The following is a 23,760-nucleotide window of genomic DNA, read 5'->3' on the forward strand; positions in this document are numbered from 1 at the left end:
GTCCTTGTCTCTCTGCTGCTCCCTGGGTGACCCAGGGAAGGCGACCACCACCCTAGGCCCGCTCTGCAAGCCCAGACGAGAGTTTGTACACACAGGGTGTGAGGGTGAAGTGAGCGGTCACTTGTGTGGCACCTGCACACACGGTAAGGGGTCACCGTCTCTGTGGCGGTAACAGCAGCCCGCACGGGTGCTGGCAGTGGTCATCACGGGCACGGCAAATACTTCCGCGTCCGGCATCGTTCTGAGCTGTGTCTGTGGTAACTCGGTTCATCCTCAGGACCCCGTGTGGGGAAGCCACTATTGTCCCCATTTTACAGATGAGGACAGGGGGCCAGAGAGGTTAAGTGGCTTGCTCACAGCCCCTCCCCACCTACTGTCTCCACCCCTCCCCCCCCCCCCCCCCCCGCCCTCTACACACTCTACAGCGTGCCCTACCCCGGGGTCCAGACTTCTGTCCTGAGCCTGCCCCTTGCCAGCCGCCTGCACTTACATTTCCCCTGGCAACCCTCTGCCCGCCCCCGTGTCCGTCCCTTCTGGCGGACGTGGCTTTTGCCGAACGAGGGCCTGTCGCCATTCTCTCCGCTGGCCCGGAGCCATCACGCTTTCCAGCACGGCCTGCCTGCTTTCCCACCATGACCTGTCCCCCACCTGCCGGACATTTTCCACCGCAGATAATACTCTGCAGTTAGGTCTTGTCACAAGCTACCATCAGGCAAGGATGGGCAGCTTTCTGTGCAAGAACTTTCAAATAAAAGTCCTTGGCGCCCTGCTTCCTGTGATCTATAACAAGTGACCCCTGGGAAGGTCGACAGTAAGTGAGACAGACGGCAGATTGGGCCCTGAGGCCCTGGCGAGCCGGAGAGAGGGGCCGGCCCTGGAAGGAAATGGTGCCCGGGAGAGAGCGGCTGGCTTTTTTTTCGCGCCGGCCCTGTGCCCGGCACTTAAGGACGGTCCCCGGCCGAGACTGACTGCAGCCCTGGGCTCTCCGGAACGGGCAGCCCAGGAAGGCATCTGGGCCCCAGAAACGGCCACGTGTGGCAGGCCCTCAGGTGGGCTTTACAGTCATGAGGTGGGAACCAGAGACCTGCCAGCCCGAGCCACTCTTGGGTCATTGATTCTTTCAGCAAGGCCGTGTCGATGCCCACGTGCGCTGGGGCCAGCCATGGGGGCGACCCCACGCCCGCCTTCTCACACTCCCAGGCGCCTGGAGAGACACGGCCCAGCCAGCAAGGACGTGCTGCTGTGCTCAGCTCTGTGACGGCAGAAGTTCGGGAGGCCGAGCTTCCCGAAGACGCACCCGAGCCAGACGTGGGGAACCAGGGAGGGCTTTCTGGAGACCAGAAGTTTGGGCAGGCCGAGGCTGAGCTCACCAGGCAAACGGGCAGGGCAGAGGAGTCTGCTGGCCGCGGCAGAGGGGGGAGACTGCAAGTTCCGAGCGGTTGTTTCTCTGAGTGAGGAAGTGGGGGTGGCGAGACCCTCGCCTGGAGAGGCAAGCGAGAGCCAGGAACAGAATTCTCGTGGTGGGGAACTGACACAGAAGAGGTTCCCAGATGCTTCCTGAAAATTCACCCTTTCGGGATTTGCTGGCGACATTCAGACCAACCGTCCCTCCCGTTCCACGTGCCTGTGCTAAGTTCTGTGTGAAGAATGATTGCCCACAGAGGAAGCAGCCCCGACGGAGCCTCCTCAGCCCCGAGGGGCCTGGGGCCGCCATTCCCGGCCAGGCTGCAGGAGCCACGGGTTCGATGCTCCAATGACCGGGGCGGGACGGGGACTCTGCAGATAAGGAAACTGATGCCAAACAGGGGGAGGCCAACCAAGGTCACGCAGAGGAGTTAGTGGCAAGGCCAGAACTCAGAGCCCAGGCCCCCCAGCCAGAGCTTTCAACTCAACCGCGGGGAGGTCTCAGGTCTCGGGAATTCTCCTTGATGGTTGGTGCTGCCGAACGTACCCCGTCGGCACCTCCCTCACGTGCCTGCTGTGTGCCCGGCCCCGCGCTGCACGTTCGGAGGCTGTGCCGTGGGGCCGGAGGAGGCATGGATATTAAACAGCAGCTGACCCACATCGAAGCCTCCGGGAAGGATGCGGGGGGTGGGTGAGCGCGGTGCAAACACAAAGTGCCGTCTGGAAGAGGAGGCTGCCTCGAGGGAAGCCGGCCTGGGCCTCCACCCGGACCCCGGTCTCCCCATCCTTCGGCCAAGGGGACCACTGGAACCATTTCCCGAGGTCCCCTATCCTCCCCATCTGTGGTGCTCACCGAGACCGTGTGTGCACGCACGCGTTTGCACGCTGTGTGCACGGCCCGCATGTGCCGGAGCTGCCGACAAGTGCCCCAGGTGTATTTCAGGGGCCGTTAAAGCTCCGTGTTTAATGGCGGGAGCCACAGTGGTCACGGCTGTCATCGGGGATTTCACGGGCTCGTTTACATCTTTAGCTTCTTCCTTCCGAGACGACTTCATCATCCCCAGCCCCCACCGCCCCCCCAGCCCCTCAGCAGTGGTAGGGAGAGGAGGTGGGGCCAGAGTGCTAAGCTCCATGTTGGGGTTCAAAGCTCTGGTTGGGGGGGGGGACAGGCTGACGGAACAAGCCCAAGCCCAGACTGAGGGCTGGGGGCAGGGCTTCAGGCAGGATCCAGGGTCAGAAATGCTTATTCTCCCCACCCCACCCCCAACCCCAGCCACCACACGGCCCGCAAGCTGGAGAGGGGTGGGGGGCGGGGCTGAGGGCCGTGGGAAATGCGAGGACGAGGACGAGGACGGAATTATGGCATCTGCAGCAGGCAGGGTCCAGGAGCCCAGAGGTCAGGACTGGGTGGGGTCAGGAGCTCCAGGAGTCTGCTGAGGGGCTGAGGGGCCAGGAGGGCCAGAGAGGAGAGGCTCTGGATTCCTGGCTGCCCTGGAAGCCTCAGCTCCTCCCTGCCCCGGCCGACCCCCACCTCCAGCCGCCATGGAAAGCTGGTCACAACTGTCAGGGCCCAGAGGCCCACGGCTGCTGGGGTTGGGGGTGGGGGGGCTGGTCCCTGCCAAAGTCCGGCTGAACAGGGCTGACCTCCAGCCAGAACTGGGCAACAGCCCCCAGAAGCTGAGATACCGAGGGCGGGTGGGATCCGGCATCGAGTGTGGGCAGTCAGGATCCTTGAACTCTTGACTCACTTCAGCCACTTCCCTGCTGGTGCTTTCGAGCAATCACTCCCCCTCCAAGTCTTTGTTTCTTTCTTTATAAAGGGGGTACACATAAGGCACCCCAGTTTGGTGGGTGAGATGGACACACAGGCATTTACCATGCTCTGGGCGGAGCCGGAGGGAGCGAGGCAATGTGGGCACTTAGCACTTGCCCTGCAGGCGTGGGAGTCTACTGCAGCCAGCTGTCAGGATGAACACAGTGACAGTGACCAGGATGACAAGGGATAAGTGTCGAGGACCTGCCCACCCCCCGCACCCCAACCCGGGCTGCAGGGTTTCAGGTCAAGGAAGACCTCAAGGAGGAGGTGAGTCCAAGCTGAGACTTGAGGGAGAAGTAGACTTTAGGCCCCATGGGGGTGAAGGAGTAGCATGTGCAAAGGTCCGGAGCAGAGAGAGAAGAGTAGGAGATGGAGCCCCAGAGAGAAGCAGAAGCCAGACCCAGTCCGCCAAGGGCCTTGCGTTGCAGGCCAAGGAGCTAAGCCTTCTGCTGGGGCAGTAGGGCCGCTGCAGGCAGGTGAGCAGGGGCATGTGGTGTTCCAGAAAGATTACCTTGGCAGTGGGCGGGAGCAGGATTGGAGGTGGGGCACCTGGAGGCAGGGAGGCTGTGGGCAGGAGTGGGGGAGGGGGTGGAGTTGAAGAGGGGCCAGATGCAATGAAAGGTTGGTGGGAGCTGGGACCAGGCTGGTGGCTGGGTGATTTCTGGGGCTTCTCAGGAGGAGGCCCTGCCCAGAGGCCAGGGGCTGGATCACTGTCTCCAGCCCCAGGGCCAGGCTGCCTCTACCTCATCAGCACTCCCTCCACAGCCCGGGAGGCTGTCACCAGGAGCCCCAGGAAACATCCCCTCGGAGAGGCGCCTGATGGATCTGTCACCACAGTGCCATCCCGCCCAGCCGGCCCCTCACACTCGCGGGGTAATCTGCTTCCACCGGGAACATTGTCCTTCAGCCTCCCCCAGCTCCCAGCTCAGAGCAGAGAGGGCGGGGCTCGCAGGACGGAGAAGCTTTCTTCCCCGAACAAATGACCTTGGGCCAGAACGGGAACAGCTTGGCTAGAATTCAAACAGCCTGGGCCCCCAGCAGCCCGGGGCTCTCAGCCCCTCTTCCACTTGTATCCCAGGGAGTAAATCTGCTCTGGGGACAGTTCCAAATCAAACTAGACCCTTGGGAGCTCCTTTCTAGGTGACCCCAAGCCACTGAGTGTCTCCAGCTTCCAAGTTACGTTCTGTCTCCTTCCCAAGAAACCTGCCCCCAGGGGGTTGTCTGGCCGAGAGCGGGACACATACCCAGGTTTGAGGGTCAGATACCTTTGGGTTCACATCTCAGTTTGGCTGCCTCCTGGCTGGGTGACCTTGGACAGCTTGCTCTCCGGCTCTGAGTCTTTTGGGGGCCTAATGTAAGAGGCCCTGGAGTGGGGTTACTGGAGGGAGAACTACAAACCATCCAGCCCACCGTGGACGCCTCACAAATGACGACCCCTTCTGGCTGATTATTTCCTCCTGCCCTGCTGGGGAGCAGGACACAGGCTCCCCTACGGTGCCTCGCCCCAAGGCGTGAACAAACCCATAGCCCTGCCCTTTCTCCACGTTCTGGCTGCTCTCACGAGGTGGTCTCATGTAGGGCACTGGGCTTGGACCCCGGAAATTGGGTTCTGATCCCACACTTGCTGCTGGCTGTGTGACATTGGGGAAGTCAGCTGCCCTCTCTGGGCCTGTGACTATTCTCCTCCTCCCTCCCACATGCACACCATCACCCTGCTGTTTAGCATTCCTCCCTTAGCTTCTAGGAGTTCTTACCCACCGCCAGGAAATGGCCTATTCTGGATCTGTCTGTGCCGTCAGACTAGCAGTTTCCGGAGAGCAGTGGACATGTCCTCCGCTCCCAGCAGCCCCGGATCCTGCCCCAACACTGCCCGGCCTCAGAAAACATGCACGGAAGGAACGAGATGGAGACAGGACAGGGGTTCTTTGGCCATGTGACAGAGGAGCACGTGGGCCCCAGAGGTGGGGGAGGGCGATTTGCCCACATGGAGTGCGGGGGGGTGGGGGGGCAGCCATCGGTTAGCAGGGGCCAGCTCAGTGACCAAGACGTCCTCGTGTAGGGCCAGGGTTTCCCCTGGGCTGCGGTGACTAGTGACGATAATAGTGGTGGGCCGGGAAAGGCGGCAGGCACCTCGCCGTGGTCATGACCCCGGCTCTGGCTCCTGTCATCAGACCTGCCCAGGCAGCCACTGCCCTCCCAGCACACCCTCTGCCTCAGCAGCTTTAATGAAAATCAGACATAGATCTTTAGAGCTGCTTAGCATTTCAATACCTTCAATAATGGGTATTACCAAGTCACCCTCCTAAAACTCTGCTCTGGAGAGGTGCCATCACCACCCACCCACCCACCCCTGCACTCACACCCACATAAACCCCGGCCTCCCCATCCACAAGTCACTGTCACCCAGGCTCGCTCTCTCACACACTGTGTGCTCGCACGCTCCCTCCCTCCCTCTCCCTCTCTCCCGCAAATACCCGAAAACACAGAGAGCTGCTCCCCATCTGTCAGAATGCTGATGTGGGCTCATCTCCTCCCGACAAGGCAGAATGATGATAAGGTTATTTTTTAATATCAGGGATATTAATACTCCTCTTTCTGATAATGAGCCGTGGCCTGATCCCTCCTGCTCCCTGAGGGAGGTCTCGGGTTGGGGGCAGTTGAGGCGGGGGAGGGATGTTGGGAGGGGTGTCAAAAGGCTGAGATGCAGGAGGGCCCCCTGGGTGCCAGGGACCCTTTTAACGTTCAGGATACAAGGGCAGGCGGTGGCGTCTCCATTCGACAGGGCGGGGCCTGAAGCTCAAAGAGGGGGAGTGGCTTCTCGAAGCCCACAGAGCACACAGCAAGGGTCAGGCCCGGGATTCCAGCAGGTCTGACTCCAGAGCCCAAGCTCTTTGTCGCCTCCCAACACATTTAGAGACTTTCCCTCAATTGCTGCCAGGAGCCCATTATCCTGAGGCTCCACAGGGAGGGTCCCCGCTCCACCCCATTGTCCGGCTGAGAGGTCAGGCCCAGTTTGGCCCTGGCCCCGGGCCTGGCTGGGTAATCCAGCCTTCTGACAGGGGCCGAGGCCCTGTAGACACCAGACGTGGCAGAACCTCCCTGTCCCATCCCCTGTGGTGGCCTAACGGTGGCCTCCCCTCGGGGCCATGAGCTCCTTTTATCTTCCCCCAAAAGTCTGGGGGAAGGGTCAGCACACCCACCCGGTGACCCACAGATCAGTAGCCCCCGTGGTATCTGCTCCCTCCCTATGACCGACCCCAAGTTCCGAACTTTCCCTTCATCTGAACAGCCACCGCTCTGCGCCCTCCCACTGCCTCACGACTAAGCGTGTGGGCTCTGGAAACACAGATCTGGGTTCGAATCCTGAGCCTGCCACTTAGTGGCTGTGGCCCCTTGGACAAATATGTCACCTCGCCCGCTCCCAATTATTCTCATATATAAAGTACAGATAATAACAGAACTTACTTCAAAGGGCTGTTGTTTAGCTTAACAAGCAGAGTGAATATTGCGACATATCATCCTAGATGTTGGGAGCCCTTAGAGACCTTCCCCCAGGCTGAGCAGCGCCCCAGAGAGGTCGTGAGATTTGCCTAAAGTCACACAGGCAGTTAGTGGCAAAGAGACTCTAGCTCCAGCTCCAGGCCTCACAAAGGGAGCCAGGGATGAGGAAAAACGTCCTTCTAGAAGGCTGCCCGTGTGCCAAGTGTCAAAGGCTTGGTGCCCAGCAAGGGCAGAGGGAGTCCCTGCTCTCATAAGAAGGTGGTTTGAATCAAGGAATCACATATGTGCAGGCAGAATTGGTTCTCTGGGAGCTGACCTGGGCCAGGGGTCGGGTGTGGCTCCCTGAGGACAAACAGGAGTTATGGAGGTAGGAGAATGTTCCAGAAGACGGAACTGAGGATGAAGTCTGCGTGTGGGAAGGGGCACGGCACATTCAAGAAAGCACCGAGAGGGAAGAGGAAGTGTTGGAAAGGTGCCAGGGTCCAGACCACCTGAACTGGGCCTTGTAGGGCGTGATAAAGATTTGGGTTTTTGTCCAGAGAGAAGAGGGGAAGGCTCTAGAAAGGCTCTCATCAGCGGCGGGGAAGGAGCAGGGGGGTGTGACTGAAGGGACCCAGGGAAGGGGCACAGAGGCCAGTCGCCCTGGTGAGAGGTGATGGGGGCTCAGAGGCTCACAGGCTGGTGGCCGTGGCAGGTGGCAACGTATGTTTTGGTGGTAAAACCCAAGGGTTTGGGACGTCCTGGGTACTCGGCCGATGGAGAAGGAGGTACAAGACCAACTTCAGGTTCCTGACTTGTACAGCTGGGTAGGCAGTAATGTTGGGTGAGGGCCAGGCACGTGGCAGAGAGCCGTGGGGCGTGAGTCTGGGGCAGGTGGAGTTTGAGGGGTGGCGGAGGTGACACGAGATGAGGAGAGACTGAAAGAGAAAGCAGTGGGGTCCACAGAAGACACGATTCCTTCAAGAAGTTTACTGGGGGTGGGGGTGGGGGCATCTGGCTGGCTCAGTTGGTGAAGCATCCGACTCCTGATTTCAGCTCAAGTTACGATCTCAAGGTTCGTGAGTTCAAGCCCCGCGCTGGGCTCTGCGCTGACGGTGAGGCACCTGCTTGGGATTTTCTCCCTCTCCCTCTCTTTCTCTCTGCCCCTCCCTCACTCATGTTTTCTCTGTCTGTCTCTCTGTCTCTCTCTCCAAATAATTAAACTTAAAAAAAAAAAAAAAGAAGTTTCCTGGGAGGGGGAGGAGAGAGGGAGATAGCCCAGGTCAGGGGAATGAGGCACAAGGGGATGGCATGGTTTGATTTTCCAGGACAGGAAGGACTTGTGCACAAGGAGTTAGCAGCCCAGAGCTCGGAGGCCCATCCCGGTGTCGTCTGCCTTCCACCGCGTTCTGCTGCCGCCTGTGGCTCCACACGGTGGAAGTGATTGATTATGTGGAAACAGGAGGAAGCAATTAGTCTGTGCATGCCCGGCCATTAATAAGCCTCTTAGGTATTTATAACAACACTTCATTTACCCTCCAACCTGAGAACAAATATCCTGAGAACAGCCAGAAATACAGCGAAGGGACCTCTGAGCAGCCACAGCCATGGGCACCGAACTCAGTCTTTACCAACAGGGAGGTCCCTCACTTAGAGCCCACTGAGTCTTACTTTACATACAATTCTAATAAGCGTTCATTTTTTCTTAGTCCACACTAGGAGCAGCAACTCAGGAGACAGGTGGGAACTGTCAGGGGCAGGAAGGGAAAGAAGAAAGACACGGAACCCTCTAGCAGAGAAGCCCCGGGGGCATGTAGTGAACAGGGCCAGCAGGTCCCCCACCCGTGGTCCTGAAGGCACCTCTGTCTTACGCTGTCCCACCACCAGTGGCTTGAACTAACTCATCTCAAAGTCCCTTTCCCACATCAATATGCAATGATCCTTTGTTCACAGTGACGATTCTGAGCCACTGAGCAAGGGCTAAATTACATTCGGTATTTTCTGCTTAAAGAGGACTCTTTTTTTTTTTTTTTTTGAAATGTTTTAAATTGTAAATTTTATTTTAAGTTTTGGTGCCTACCGTTTCTGAAATGCTCCCTTATGTGGAGAGGGATTTTGTAATTGCCTGTGTAATTATCTGCCTCCCCGTTAGGCTGACGCTCTGTGAGAAGGAGGGCCACGTCTGCGTGGTTCACCGTCTTAATCCCAGCACCTTGCGCGGCGCCCCAGGAGGTGCTCAAGACGGAGCTGTGGAATTAGCGAACGGATTGGTAAATGACTATCGCATACCAGGCAACATTCACTCAACAAACATTATCCCATTTAACCTGGCCTATTTCTTTTCTTTCCGTTCTTTCTTTTCTTTCTCTTCTCACTTTGGTCACACGGCTACCAGAAAAGAAAAGCGAAAAAAAGGTGGCACACGCGACCTTTCCATCTGCTGGGGTTGTCTTAGGCATTCCTGCCCTGGCTCTAGAGGCAGAGGACAAAGCGTCAACACGTTGCCCGCGGTCCGGGTGACTCTTCCCTATGTAACGGAAGGAACTTCCTCACGCGTGCCCCGGTGCCCGTCTCCCCTCCAGCCTGTGAGCACTTCCTGGGCAGGGCCGTATCTCGTGCCCATTAGAAACGGTAGAGCCCTTCATGCCCTTTAGAAATGCCCATTGGAAGAAAACGGTAGAGGGGGCACGTTACAGATGGGAACACTGAGGCCCCGAGCGAGGAAGCAACAGGGGCCTCATGCTAGGAATCCGGCTCTTCCTAAGATCTCAGAGGCTCCACCCTCCAGCCAGTCCCCTCACAGAGTAAACCCAGGGAGAGTGAGAAGGGGCCGTGGGGTGGGCTTCTCATCAGGAGTCTGAGGGAGACGGCCTGGGGGCAACAGGATGTCCGGGGCGGGGGGCTAGGGTGGGGTTTAACCACTCTCCACTGCCCCTACCCCAACACTCACACCCACCCACCTCCTGCTAGAGCATCCCTCCTACCTACGCGGGAAGGGGTGCCCTGTGGAGTTCTCCCCTTGGCTGTAGGACTGCCCCGTGCCAGCCCCATCCTCTAAAACACGGTTAGCACCTTCCCGTCTCAGATCTCTTTTTAAAACGTTTATTATTATTAATTTTGTTTACTCATTTTTGAGAGAGACAGCATGAGTGGGGGAGGAGCGGGGGGCGGGGGGAAGAGAGGATCTGAAGCGGGCTCCGCGCCGACAGCAGTGAGCCCAATGTGGGGCTCGAACTCACGAACCGCGAGATCGTGACCCGAGCCGAAGTCAGACACCCGACTGACTGAGCCACCCAGGCGCCCCATCTCAGATCTCGTTACAGGTTCCCACGCGTGTTTGCACCTGTGACTACACATGAGTCTCACAGCAACCCTTCGAGTTGGTACACATCCCCACTATCCTCAGAGAGGGAAACTGAGGCTCAGAAAGGTGAAGTGAGAAGTACTTCTGAGAGGGCATTTCTCCCAGGAAATGGAGAATATAATGGGGCTTGTGTGAGGCTCCCTGCAACTCCCCTTCCCACTCCTAGATGGAAAAGTCAAGGGTGGGGGGGAGGAGCCGTGAAGTGGGGGAAGGAGTCAGAAGCGGAGCCCCACCCCCACCTTACCAGTCCCTTAGAGCAAGGTCCCAAGGGGCCCACGTGCTGGCACAAGGCTGGGCGCTGTTCAGATTCGCCTTTTGGAGAGTCGAGGTCAAGCCCACTTAGCAGGCCTGGCTAGCACACCTGCACAGCGATCTAGAAAGCAAGCTGTCCTGCAGCCCAGCATGGCCTTCAGCAACCGTGGCCTCAATCACTTGGCCAGCGGGGTGTGGGCCCCTTGACCGGCTGCTCACTCATTCACTCGCTCAGCAAACGTTCCCGGAGCACCCAGCCAGGACCCTCCGTGGCCGCTGCCCTCGAGAGGCTCAGAATCCAGTCAGGGAGGGGAGACGCACCAGCCACAAGCATCCCAAGTCCTGCCGGTGCACTTCACAGAGCTTCCCACCCCATCCTTAGGGCCTCCAGAGTCTTCCTCTCCTAGCCTTGAACATGGGGAGAAAGCAGGGAGTGCGTGAGAGAAGGGATGCAGAGTCGAGCCTGGGAGATGCACAATGAATGACAGCGTTGACGGTGACGGTGACGGCGATCATGACACTGGGGAGCCTTGCCCCTGCCTTCACCCAGGGCCCCTCCCCAGCTGCCCTGCCTGCCTGACCACTCAGGAGAGGAAGGAAGGCCCCCTCTTCCCGAAGGTTCTGCTGAGACACCCACTTCTCTAGAAGAAGGGTCTAGTGGCTTCTTCCTTCCCATTGGTGGGTGGGCGAGTTGCCACTTGGAAACATAGGACAGGTGGAAGGGGAGGGCGTGGGAGGGAGAGACCCTGGGAAAGGGCACACCTGGGCTGGGACACCCTGGGAGTTTCGGAGGGCGAGGAGACCACCGAACACAAGCCACTCTTACCCCCCACGGAACACGGGTGAGATACATTTCTAATCTTGCTAGAGAAGGTTCGGAATATGGAGCACACCCCTGCCTGACAGAGAATGGCCCCTCACGCTCACCCGGTCCTTCAAGGTCCCCCAGTTCCAGAAGACTGCAATATGGGCAAGACCCAGGTTTGGCTGGCTCCACCTCGACCTGGAAATGCAGAACCCCAGCCTCCTCCCATCAACAAATATTTCTGGGAGCCCTGGTCCGGGGTAGGAGATGCCCACAGGTGCTTGTGACTGCATCCTGCGCTCTGTCTGCAGTTTCCGGTCCTGCCTTGCTCACTCCCCACCGTGCTCCAGGAGCGAGTTGCCAGCCACGAACTCTTCCATCTGGGGTGCCCCGCAGGGAGATCTAGAGCCCTGGTAGCTGTGGCCACTTCACCTACGGGTTTGCCCACACTGTGCTGTTATTAAAAGGTTTGCATTCACTGCCAGATTTGTACCTTGGGAGATAACCACATAAAAATTCCAGTTATGAGACCTCTCTTGAAAACACAGAAAATCAGGCCCCCATCCCCGCGGCAATGGTGGCTGAAGCTGGAAAGACTCCCCTAGCTGCTTTCATCGGGCTGCCTGCCCGTCTCACGTGAGCATTTGAGTTCGCCTCTCCAAGTCTAGTCCAATCTGCTGCCTCTACCCCAACATCCCCCTCTTCGTGGCATCCCTGCACGGCTTTTAGCTAGTGTCTGCTTGAATGCTCCTGGTAACAGAGGGCTTACTACATCTTTGAGGCAGGTGGTCTGAGCAGTTGGTCTGAGGCTTTTGGTGCTAGGAAAGGGCTCCTACCTTGAGCTATCTTCCCCCCTTCTATAACGAAGAAAGATGCACGGAAACGAAGTGGGTTTTAGAGTCCAGTGGATCTGGATCTGAGCTCCTCGCTAGCATTTAACCAGCTGTGTGATCTAAGGCGAATGACGATGGTCTTCCTTTGCTTCAGTTTCCTTAGCTGCACCTCGCCTGCAGGCTGTGCGGGGCTTAAAGTAGAGCGAGTTTATAAAGTGCCGAAAGCAGGGTCTGGCACGCACTCCCCAAATGGCCTTGATCATTCCGTATAACCTCCAGCCACGGGTCCAACCAACTTTTCCTGGTGAGCTCAGGGGCTGGGAGTGCAGCTGGAGGAGCTGGGCAATGGTCTGTGCCGGCTAAGTCAGAGGCAGAGTCCAGACTTGTCCCAGCAGGCACCCACACTTGAGGGCCAGCCCCCAGGAGCTACAGGTTTCTTATCTGCTTCCTGGACAGCTCGGCCCTCCAGGTGCTCAGGGGCTTTGAGGAGAGCAGGCAGGGCTGCAGGAGGGAGCCCCCACCGTCCCTGCCCTCTGCAGGCAGCCTGTAGCCTTCCCAGGATGAGGTCCCTACTCCTGGGAATGGAACTGGAGATGGGGAACGTCACGGGAGGGAAGAGCAGGCAATAATAATCCCCATCGTCCAAGAACACCTTCCATTACTGGGCGCCTGGCTGTGTGCCTGGCAGTATGCTGGGCCTTTACCTGAGTCCTTGAATATGGGTTTCACAACGACCCTAGGAGGGAGAGGCTGTTATCCCTGTTTTATAGTTATGGAAGGTGAATCTCAGAGAGGTTCAGAAACTTGCCCAAGGCCACACAGCCAGGATTGAAAGTCTTGTGTGTCTGGTGTCTGAACCTGCGCCCACGACCGCTGCACTCCGCCGCTCCCTAAAACTCTGGGCGTCTTCTTCACGCCCGGCCAATGGGGAGGGGAGGGGAGGGGAGGGGAGAGTTTTTGCCCCAAAGTGCTTCCGAGCCTCCGCCCGGGACCTCCTGAGTGTGCATCCCAGTGTGTCACCGCGCGAGGCACTTTGGGCGCGCGTGTCTGAGAGTAAAGCGTGTTAGCGTGAGGGTGCGGGAAGACGCCTCGCCTCGGTGTGCGTGTCCGACACGGGGACTCCCCCGGTGGTCTGCACGTCCCGGTGTCGCGGGGGCGCCCTGACCGTGGCTCGGCGCGCGGTGGCTCGGGATCCACGTGCGGACGTGGGGCGCGGGCGGGTGAGTGCGAGCGTGCGCACGTGCGGCGGCGGGGTCCGCGGGCCGGTGTCCGCGGTGCGGCTCCGTGTCCCCCACCCCCACCCCCGCCTCGGTGCTGATTGGCTCGGCGCCGTGACGGGCCGGCCCCCGCCCGGGGCGGCGGCGGCGGCGGCGGCGGCGGCGGCGGGCGCGGGTGCCCGCGTGTGCGCTGTGTGCCGGCGTGTGCGCCGGGGTGTGCGCCCGGCCGCCGGGTGTGCGGGAGAGCGAGGGAGCGCGCCGACGCGCCGGCCGCTGCGGCCGAGCTGGAGGGTGCGCGGCGCCCCCGCCCGCCCGGCCCGGCCATGGCCCCCGCCCGGGGCCGCCTGCCCCCCGCGCTCTGGGTCGTCACGGCCGCGGCGGCGGCGGCCACCTGCGTGTCCGCGGCGCGCGGCGAAGGTGAGCGGCGGCGGCGGCGGCGGCGGCGGCGGCGGCGGGGCGGGGGCGGCCGAGGGGCCGGGGCGCGGTGCCCGCTGCCCGAGGCTCAACTTCCTTCCCCTCGACCCGAGCGCGCGCGCATAAGGGGCTGGGATCCCTGGGTTTGGGGGCGGGAGGGGGGGGGGTGACAGGGATGGCACCGCGGGAGAGAACCGAGGTCAAGGGACGGCGCGATGGAGACCGGGGACAGGACTGGGGAACAGGGACCCGTGGGCTGGAGGATGAGGGACAGAGGCCCCCGGGGGTCTGGGGAACAGAGGGCTAGGACTGAGGGATTCGGAGCTGGGAACAGAGAACTGAGGGTTGGACATTGGGGATGATGGAACAGGAGGGGGGCGGGTGGAGGGGGGTGGGACAGAAGACAAGAGGTATAGAGGAGAGGGAACAGGACCAGGGGACAGGGCGGGGACAGAGGACAGAAGACAGGGATACGGGGATACAAGATGAGGTTCGGAAGGCTGAAGAAGAGGGCAGGGGTGGCCTTGAAAGGGGGGACCAAGAACTGAGGACGGAGGAGCAGAGAGCGGGACCAGGTTGCAGGAGGACGAGAGAGGGGCAGGGAGTGAGAGTCTTAGGTGGGAGGGCTGGAGGGCTGGGGAGGTCACAGCTGGAGGGGAGGGGCAGCTCTGAGGGGCGGGACGTGGCCCTGGGCGCAGGGCACAGTGAGGGGCAAGCCGAGGGACTGCAGAAGGGCTGAGGCAGGCAAGGCCTCGGAGAGCAGGGTCTTGTCCAGGGGCAAGGCCTGGGCAGTCCAGTCACCCAGGGGACGAGGGGCCAGGGGGATGGGGGGTGGAGGGTGGGAGCAGGAGTGTGGGCTGAGCGGTCAGGACAAAAAAGGTCTGGGAGGTGACCTCCTGGCAGTGGGTGGGAACAAGGAAAGCTGGGAAGAGGCACCCACCAGGTTCCCCCAACACCCAAGGCCTCACACCTGCACACCTACGCACCTGCACGCACACACTCATACACACACACAGTCAGTCCCACTGAACACTCCAGGTCCAGCCCAGGATGCCACCCTGGATTCTGTTCTGGACCCCACCCCTTGTCCCCCAGGACTTCCTCTGCCCCTACAGCTCTGCACAGAGGATGCGTATCCTGGTGCTCTGTGCAGGGTCCAGGGGCTGATGTCCTGGGTCCAGGGCTGCGTTCTTACCCCGGCAGGATGAACTTCTTCCACCTGCGAGGGAGCTCCAGAGCCAGTGTGCCTCATCCACGCTCAGATATACCAGAGATCCACCCCCTTGCACACGAACAACTCAGAGATACAGCTGTCCCCGAAAGCACACGTGCGCACACAGACACGCATCAGGATTTGCACACATAGACCCAGGCCCGTAGAGACTCGCTTGCATGGACAGCCCCCACCTCCAACGTCACCCACATCAGATACACAGAAGTGCAGCCAGTACACGTGTTCACACACATGTGGGGACAGATGCACGCACATGAAAATATGCACATTTATGGGCAGATACCACGTATGTAAGAGGACCCTCAAACCTGCAGTTATGCCCACAGAAATGCATATGTACATATAAATGCACCCACAGATAAACTTACAGTCTCCAGTGAAAAAGGGACCACGTAGGGAGCAGGGACCATAGCAAGGGAGCTAAGAGGCGAGGTGGTAGGCAGAGCAGGGCCAGCTGGGCGGCTAGCGATGAGGTGCAGGTTCCTGGGACACCAGAAGAGAACTGAGTGAGGGTCGGGCCTGTGAGCCAGGAGGAGGGCGGGATTGGGGCAGAAGGGCCTGGGGGCTCTCGGAGCTACGACCTGAGAAGACAGTTTTCCCAGGTTTGGGTTGGAGGGAGGGGAACAGTTTCTCATCAGTAGATGCCGAGGGGTCCACATCTGGGATCCGGGCTCTGGGCTCTGGGCAGTACACCCTCAACTCCTCTCTTCCATTATCTTCTCCAGGAAGGAGGCAGCACCTTCCAGAATTGCAGGCTGGCAAACCCCAGAGTCCTCCTGCAGAGGTGACTTTGAACAGGCTCACCTGCCGAAGGCAGGCCACTGGCCTGAGAGAGAGGACATGTCCAGGGGAGGGGCAGCAGCTGGGGAAGAGACAAGGTCCACAAAGAGAGGCAGGAGGGAAGTCTTTGTCCAGGACAGGGCTAGGCATTGTCCAGGGGCCAGTGCACGCCGTCCAGTCAATGAAGCAGGGTACCCATAGTGGGACGGAGGGCAGCCACGCAGGTTGGACAGCCTGAGGCGTAGGTTCCACGAAGGACAGTCCTTCCTCCGGAAGGACACGAGTCCCTCCCGGGATCATCCCCGGGCTGGTACAGTGCCAGGACTGGCAAGGGAGACTGTTGGAGCTCCGGGAGGGGCGTCTATTCCCAGCCGGGCTCTTGCAAAGGTGGCAGTGCCCCAGCCTGGCCAAGTGCCCCTACGCCAGGTTCCTGCCAGGGGAGGGGAGGGCCCTGCACCTGCAGAGATGCCCCCCAAGCCCCACCAGGCTCATAGCCCCTTATCACTCTCTGGTGTGGATTATCCACCACTTTGGGGTGATCACCGAGGCGTTCACAGCCTGGCTGACATCCCCTGGCCACCCGAATTCTCCAGCCTCACCATCATGCACCGCGTCCTCAGGGAATGTAAATCAATTTAAGTATTAGTCTCAGCGAAATGGAATGGGGGAAGGTGACAGTGCTGGAGAAAAAAAGAAATCGCATAATGCCTTCCACAGTGGAACAGGAAAGGCTTAGGAATTATCTGCGCTTCTCAGAGCAGGAGAGGGACCCGTTTGATCTCCCAGAACAGCCCAGGCGGGTAGGCCCAAGAGGGATGCCCATAGACATCTTGCAGATGAGGAAACTGAGCACAGAGGGGTTAAGCGATTCAGTTCCCTGAAGGCCCTGAGAGATGGTGAGTTCAGTCCTCCCATTGGCAAATGCGGAGACCGGGCCCAGAGAGGAGAACTGACTTCACAGATGTCACACAGACCCATAGGCCAGCAGTGCAAGAGGCAGGGGGGAGCCCAGGCCTGGTGACCAGAAGGGTCTGAATTTCCAAGGGGACTCGGGCCCGGGCCATGTGGGCCTCATGCTGGAGTTCTCTCCAGTCTGAAGAAACCTCCGGTGGGCCTGGAGCTTTCCCGGACAGACATCCTGCATCCCCACCCCACCCCCGGGCCCCCCTAGGAGGGTGTGCGAGGTAGGGAGGAGGGGCACAAAGGGAGAGGAGAGGAGGGCAGGGTCAGGGAAGCTTCTGGAAGGAGTCACACCAAGCAGCCCTGGAATCCTATAGCTCTTCCTGAATCCGATAGAATCGACTTTTGACTTATCTTTGGATTATCTGAGCCCCCTGGCTGGCTGATCAAGAATCCGCAGCAAATGTGGTGAGGCTTCCTGGGGTGGGAGGGGTCTGGAAAGCAGGGTCTGCAGACGCCCACCCGCCCTGAGAGTCAGGACCCTCCAGCGGGGAGGAGTCCGAGTGGCGGACATTTGTTCTGATTGCCCCTGGGTCCGGGCAGGTCTGAGCTGCCTTCAGGGGAAGCTGGAGAAAGGGCCCTCCGGCTCCAAGACCCCATCTGGAATGTGGGTTGGAATGGGGGAGCCCCCGGGTCCCCGGCCCCGTCATCTCCCCGGACTAGGCTCTGCTAGTCTGGGGGAAACTGCAGTGCGGCCCCCTCCCCCTCCCACCAGCCAGCAGGAGGAGAGAGCTTGCCTGACCCAGTTTTCTCTCCATTGCCTGAGAGGAAGGGAAGGAGGCGGGAGGGCTTCTCTCTGCCTGCGCCCCTGGCGTGGGGCCGGCTGGGGAGGGGAGATCCCTCTGCGGGCGCTGGCTCCGTGGCCTGATCCCACCTGACCCCTGGGGACCCAGGGAGGCGGGCAGAGGCCCGACCCTCGTTCTCCGAGCTCTCTCTCCAGCCGGCCTTCCCTCTGGGGGCTCTGACAATGGGGTGGGAGGGTAAGAGGAGGGAGAAAATCAGCAAATAAGAGAGAGCATCCTCACTCCAGCATTTCCTGAAGACACTTGTCTCCATCTTTGAGGGGCAGGCGCAGAGCTATGCAAATCACAGGCAGAAGGACACCCAGCCTCCCTGCAGAAAAGTTCCAGGAGGGCCCCAGCTTTAACCCTCTGTAACCTGGCCCAGCCAGCCTAGTTGGAAGCCCATGACTGAAGGCTGGGAGAGGGGGTGCGCGGGAAGAGAGAGCGAAACGGAAAGGCGTGGGGAGGTGGAGCCCAAAGCCCTCCGAACAGTCATCACCGGATAGATCAAAGGAAGCAGGGGCCCAGAGAGGGGAAGGGACTTACCCAGGACACACAGCATTTGAGATTCAAACCCTGATTTCTGAACAGGTTAGTGCCGCTTCCTCACCTCAAAGTGAATGGGTAGGTCTGAGGTCCAAGGAGAGAGGCAGGAGGGGCAGGACTTCGGGAAAGGGAATTCGCGTTAATAAGGCATTGACTCCGGGCTCCACGGTTTACCCTCCGTCAGCGCTAGGTATTATTATCCCCATTTTACAGAGGAGGAAATTGAGGGTCAGAGAAGTGAAGGTCACCTGCTACTGTGTAGCTGCATTGGGAGATGAGCCCAGCAGTGTCTGGGTCCAAAGGCGAGCTCTTCTCTGTTGTGGAGGCTTTGCAGGGTCCCCTTGGAGGATCTGGCTTAGAATAGACTCGCCTCCCAGGCCATCACTCCTTTCCCAACCGCGGTGACTGCTCACGGGTCCTGCCAGGGCTGGGGGTGCTGTCTGCGGTTGCCTCGGCAGGTGCCCTGAACACCAGCCCTGCCGGTTCCGCCTGTGGGGCTCCAAGCATGTTCCCGAACTTCCCCGAGGCTCCGTGTTCTCATTGGTAAAGAGAGAAGAATCAACACCTCTCCGCAGTTGTGCAGGTCACAGAGGAGGCGTCCAAAGCGCCCCTCGCAGAGCTCAGCACATAGTAGGTGCCGAGAGGCCGCTCTTACTCCTCCCGATCTCTTCGCATCAGACATGCACGGAAGACTTATTAGGTGCCAGGCATCTCTAGCAAGACGGTGGTGATTGCAGAGCCGGGGCCAGTCCTCCTGTGGGACAAATGACCGCAGAGTGTGAATGTTGGTGGGTGCTTTTGGATGCTGTCGTGTCCCACGAGCGAGACGGGGATCAGGTTGTCCCTCACAACACCCTGTAAGACAGGATCCGCTGTCACACCCATTTTTCACAGGAGGAACCTGGGGCTCAGGGAGGGGCAGGGACTTGTTCAGGGACATACAGCTCCTAAAGTGGCAAGGCTGGGATTCTGGCCCGGGCCTCCTGGACTCCCGAGCCCGTCTCTTAACCATCCCGCTGCATCACCAACCCGGGAAACCCAGCGCTTGGGGCAGCTTGCGTTCTGGGGGTTTGGCCGAGGTGGTGGAAGGAGGCTTCGGGCAAGAGGCACAACTCGAACCGAGCCCTGAAGGAGAAGGGAAATGAGAAAGACCACAGACACAGAGCTGGTGTGGGCTGGCCTGAGTGAAGACCCGAATGGCCAGGTGGGGCTGCTCTGTGGGACAGGGGAAGCGTGTCCCAGGGGCTGATGCTTTCTTGTCTCCTGTTTTACAGTGAACTTGCTGGACACATCAACCATCCATGGAGACTGGGGCTGGCTCACGTATCCGGCTCATGGGGTAGGTGATAGGCAGTGGGGCCAGCGTCATCCTCTATGAGCAGAGAAAGGCTCTGACTCACAGTCTTATCATCAGATAGATCAAAAGGAAGCAGATGCCCAGAGAGGGGAAAGGACTTACCCAAGGCCACACAGCAGTTAGAAACAGAGCTGCTGATTCTTTCCTTCCTCCTCCCTCCCTCCCTTCCTCCCTCCCTCCCTCCTTTCCTTCCTTCCTTTCTCCCTTCCTTCCTTCTTTCTTCCCTTCCTTCCTTCCTCCTCCCTCCCTCCCTTCCTCCCTCCCTCCCTTCCTTCCTCCTCCCTCCCTCCCTTTCTCCCTCCCTCCCTTCCTTCCTCCCTCCCTTCCTCCCTCCCTCCTTCCCTCCCTCCCTCCCTTCCTCCCTCCTTCCCTCCTTTCCTTCCTTCCTTTCTCCCTTCCTTCCTTCTTTCTTCCCTTCCTTCTTTCCTTCCTTTCTCCCTTCCTCCCTCCCTCCCTCCCTTCCTCCCTCCCTCCCTCCCTCCCTTCTTCCCTCCCTCCCTCCTTTCCTTCCTTCCTTTCTCCCTTCCTTCCTTCTTTCTCCCTTCCTTCCTTCCTCTTCCCTCCCTTCCTTCCTCCTCCCTCCCTCCCTTCCTTCCTCCCTCCCTCCCTTCCTCCCTCCCTTCCTTCCTTCCTCCCTTCCATCCATCCATCTTTGCATTCATTCCTACCCTCCCACCTTCCCACCTTCCTGCTTTCCTACCTTCCTACCATCTTCCTACCTTCCTTCCTTTCCTGTGTGCAGACCCTTGGGATTACAGAACCATCTAGTGCTGGGCTGCCAGTCCTTAACTGTAAGGCCCCAAGTGCGGGATCCTTATATCTGGGTTCTGGGCCTACAGAGTCACATATCACAACTGGGCCCAGGGTCGCCGGGGACGTGCCAATGGCCAGGAACGGCCAGGAAAGGGCCCCAGCCAGGCCTTTTACCCCTCACGCCCCTTCCTCGCCAGGAGCTGTCCAGACCCCTGGACCCCCCCACCTGCCTCTCTCTTCTGTCAGAATCATCTGGGTGGCACTGCTAGAACCCACTGTGGCCAAACCCCCAGGCCCATATGGCCTCCACGGTGACCCTGGGCTGAGCCCATCAGGTCTCTGTGGGTTGTGTGCTCTCAGGCAGGGGGCCCCTCCCATCTTCCCGGGGAGCTGGCACGGTAACCTCGGGGTGTCCAGGGACAACGCTGCACCGTCCCCGTCCCTCCACGTCTCTTATCCAGATCCCAGGGTGAGCAGGGCAGTCAAGCCAAAGTGAACCCGTGAGCCTGGTGGAGGCCCGATTCTGCCATCGACAAACGGGTGGCCCTGGTGGTCACCACTTCACTCCCTGAGTCCCAGTTCCCCAGCTGTTGGAAGGGATGTGCCTGTGACAGTGTCATGGGGTTTGCTGCAAGGGTGAGGGGAGGTGACATCTGGTCTGGGCACCGTGCCTGGCACATGGTGTGCCCTCACTGGGCACTGTCATCGTTATTAGTGTGTGTCAGTTACATGTCACATACGTGTCCTCCTGCAAGGGTGCTCGGAAACGCACCCTCACATCCCCGCCACCGACACAGGCACATCTCGTACGCATGACTTGTTTCATGAACACTGGCTTCCACGGCTCTGGAGACGAGGGGAATGATATTGATGATGATGACGGTGATATTGATGTCAAGAGTTAGTGTTCATGAAGGGAGTAGGGGTATGTCTTCACTTTGGGGTAGGGTTTTTGTTTATTTAAGTAGGTTTCAAGCGATAGGGCTTTAGTTTGTTTTAAGTAGGTTTCATGTCCAGTGTGGAGCCCAGCTCGGGGCTTGAACTCATGACCCTGAGATCGAGAGTTGGACACTTACCCCATTGAGCCACACAGGCACCCCAGGGTGGTGTTTTCTTCCGGGTCATTTGTGGCCTGTGGCTGGGGTCAGGACAGAGCCCCCCTCTTCTCTCCCTGGAGGTTTCGTGTCCTGGCAGCAGTAAGCTGAGTCCATTGTCATCAGCCCCCATGCAGCAGGCTTCAGGGAGCTTCACAGGCAGGCCACATGGGCCTAAGAACCAGGAGGGAACTCCTTTCTGCCAGAGCAGGTCAGCCCTGCTTAAGGGTAAAGGCTGGGTCTTTGGGGTATCTCTGTACCTCCCTGGGCCTCAGTCTCTCTTTGTGGAATGCTCCTGTGTGTGTGTCCCAGATGGCTGTCTCCCAGGGGTGCGCATGGGTGAGAAAGGGCTTGATAAAGTGGGCCAGCTCTGCCAGTGGCGGGGGGCCGACCTTTGAATGGGTGACTGCCTGGCTGATGGCTGGGTCAGCATTTCCCCTGAGACTCAGCAGCCAGGAAGGAGTGGGCCTGGCCCCAGGTTGGCTCTGGGTGTCTCTGTCCCTCTGTCCTACTCAGAACTCAGGACTTGGTTTTTAGAGTAACAAGGGATTGTAAAGGTTTTAAGCAGGTGGGGAGCATGACCAGACTTGTCGATGATTTTCTGGAAATCTAAGGCTTGTTTGCTTGCAGAATGCTCTAAAGCATGGCTCAGAGTTACCTTACTTGTTTAGGAGTTAGAATAAATAACGTATATTCACATAGCTCTGAATAATTCACAGACATTATCTCGTAATCCCCACAACCCATCCTGTGAGTAGGTACAGCCACCCCATTTCACGGATGAGGAAACTGAGACTCAGAGCAGCAAGAAATAATTTGTCCCCCATCAGGCAGGTTCCAAATGGTGGTCTCAAACTCCAGTCTCTCCGGTCCGGAGCCTGTGCTGAGTCCCTTGTGTTCTCTTTGGTGTGTGTCCTCATTGTGAGGGGGTGGGAGGCAATCCAGCATTGTCTGCTCAGCCAGGGGCCACATTCCACCTTTATGGGACCTGGAGAATGGGCTTGTCCAGAGAGGAAAGAAGGCTGGGTGAGATCCCTGGGTCCCAAACTCTAGATGTCGAGCCTGTTCCAGGCTAGCAGGTGAGGCATACAGATCCCTGCATCCAGGGGGTCTGGGGAGGTGCCTGGGAATCTTTTGTTTCATGAACTTTCCAGGTGATTCTCCTGCCCAGCTGGCTAGGGAGCCTGTGGATGTGGTCCTTGTGTTCCAGGCACCCCTCTGATTCTGAAGTTTCCTAAACAGCCTGGGAACAAGGGTCATCCAGGGCTGTCTCCAGCATCAGCAAAATGACCGCACGGCCTAGGAGCCAAGAGTCTGGGTCTTGGATGAGCCATTACGCTGCTGCCTTTAATCAGCGTGACTCAGGCAAGTCGCTTACCTCGCCTCCTCCACCTCCCCGTTTATAACACGGGGATGATCGCAGTTGCCATCAATGAGGATGCATGAAAGGGACATTTCCCGGTGAGAAATCGGAAGCCCTGAGAAGTTAAGCAACTCTGCTAAGGTTGGAGGGAGTCTGGCCCCAGGACCCAGACTCTTAATCAGGATGTGCCCTTCCTTCCGCGTTGTTGGGACGCACTCTCCCTCTTCTGGTGAATTAACCGATGATGCTGCCCTGGGATGAAAGTCACCTTCTGTTGTCTCACCTGATCCCCTGGAGTAGGTGGGAGGGGCTGGTATCAGCCCCTCCCCACCAATTTCACAGGAGCACAAGCTTCAGAGAGGGGAGGTGATGTGCCCAGGGCTGCACAGCTGGTCCAGGGCATTCTGTTCCAGACAGAGGACGGAGTTGCAGAGCAGTGGTGGGGGCTGGAGGGGGGCGGGGATGTGGGCGGTGCCGGGCTCATTCCATCCTTGAACCAGCCTCCAGGAATTCGTGCCTCTCTGGGTGTCTCCAGCAGCCCCTGGGGCCGGCAGGGCAAGGCCAGGCCATTGGCACCGGTAGGGCGGCTGGGGCGGACTCAGATGGAGCTGATTAATTTATCCAGGTTCCTGGCAGGAAACAGACAGGGAGCAGCTGGCTGGCTCTTTGGTGCTCCGTTAATTGTGACAATGACTTTAACCCCAGATGTGACACCGCGCTGCCCGGAGGCCCTGGCTGCAGTGGGGGGCACAGGGGGGCCCTGTAGGGGTAGGGGGTGTAGGAGGCATCAACTCTCGGGTGAGGCTGGTACACCGCGGACCTCTTCCCCAGGGGGCTCGGAGGCAGGCGCCGGTGGGCTGGGAAGATGCTGCTGGGTCGGCGTTGTAGGAATCCTGTTCCTCTGGTGCCTTGCTGGGCCAGGCCCAAGCCAAAGCACTTGGCAGCCTACGTCTTTCGTCCTCTCGAGCCTCACTGAGGCGGGCCTGTCTGAGCCCCATTTTACAGGGGTGGGCACTGAGGGTAGAGACCACGTGGCTGGCCAAGACAAGGAGAGATGGAGGGGCTTTTGCCAGACTTCAGACCCCCGAGGCCCCACTCCAACCCTTGTGAATTACTCAGAGCCCCACAGATTCTCAGAACATCATGAGGAGCAGTTTTTACCTCCCACCCCCCTTAAGTAAGAGGATCTCTCGTTCAAGGGCAACTGCCCATAGTGGCCCGAGAAAGGACAGCAAGGCATTGCATCTCTGGCCGAGCCAAGGCAGGGACCCGGAGCCCGTACCCTCCATCTGCCCTCAGCCCCCAG

General features: G+C 59.2%; 1 protein-coding gene across 1 annotated transcript in view; it reads left to right on the forward strand.

Annotated features, from left to right (window-relative positions):
* The first annotated feature begins 13,494 nt into the window (after positions 1-13,494).
* Positions 13,495-23,760, forward strand: part of EPHA8 (EPH receptor A8) — a 36,368-nt gene continuing 26,102 nt past the window's right edge. The window contains exons 1-2 of the mRNA XM_003989639.6: positions 13,495-13,588; positions 19,162-19,226. Of these exons, the coding sequence (XP_003989688.3) occupies positions 13,495-13,588; positions 19,162-19,226 (159 nt within the window). The remainder of the gene's footprint in view (positions 13,589-19,161; positions 19,227-23,760) is intronic.

This window comes from Felis catus, chromosome C1 (assembly GCF_018350175.1).
Source record: "Felis catus isolate Fca126 chromosome C1, F.catus_Fca126_mat1.0, whole genome shotgun sequence".
Lineage (NCBI taxonomy): Eukaryota > Metazoa > Chordata > Mammalia > Carnivora > Felidae > Felis > Felis catus.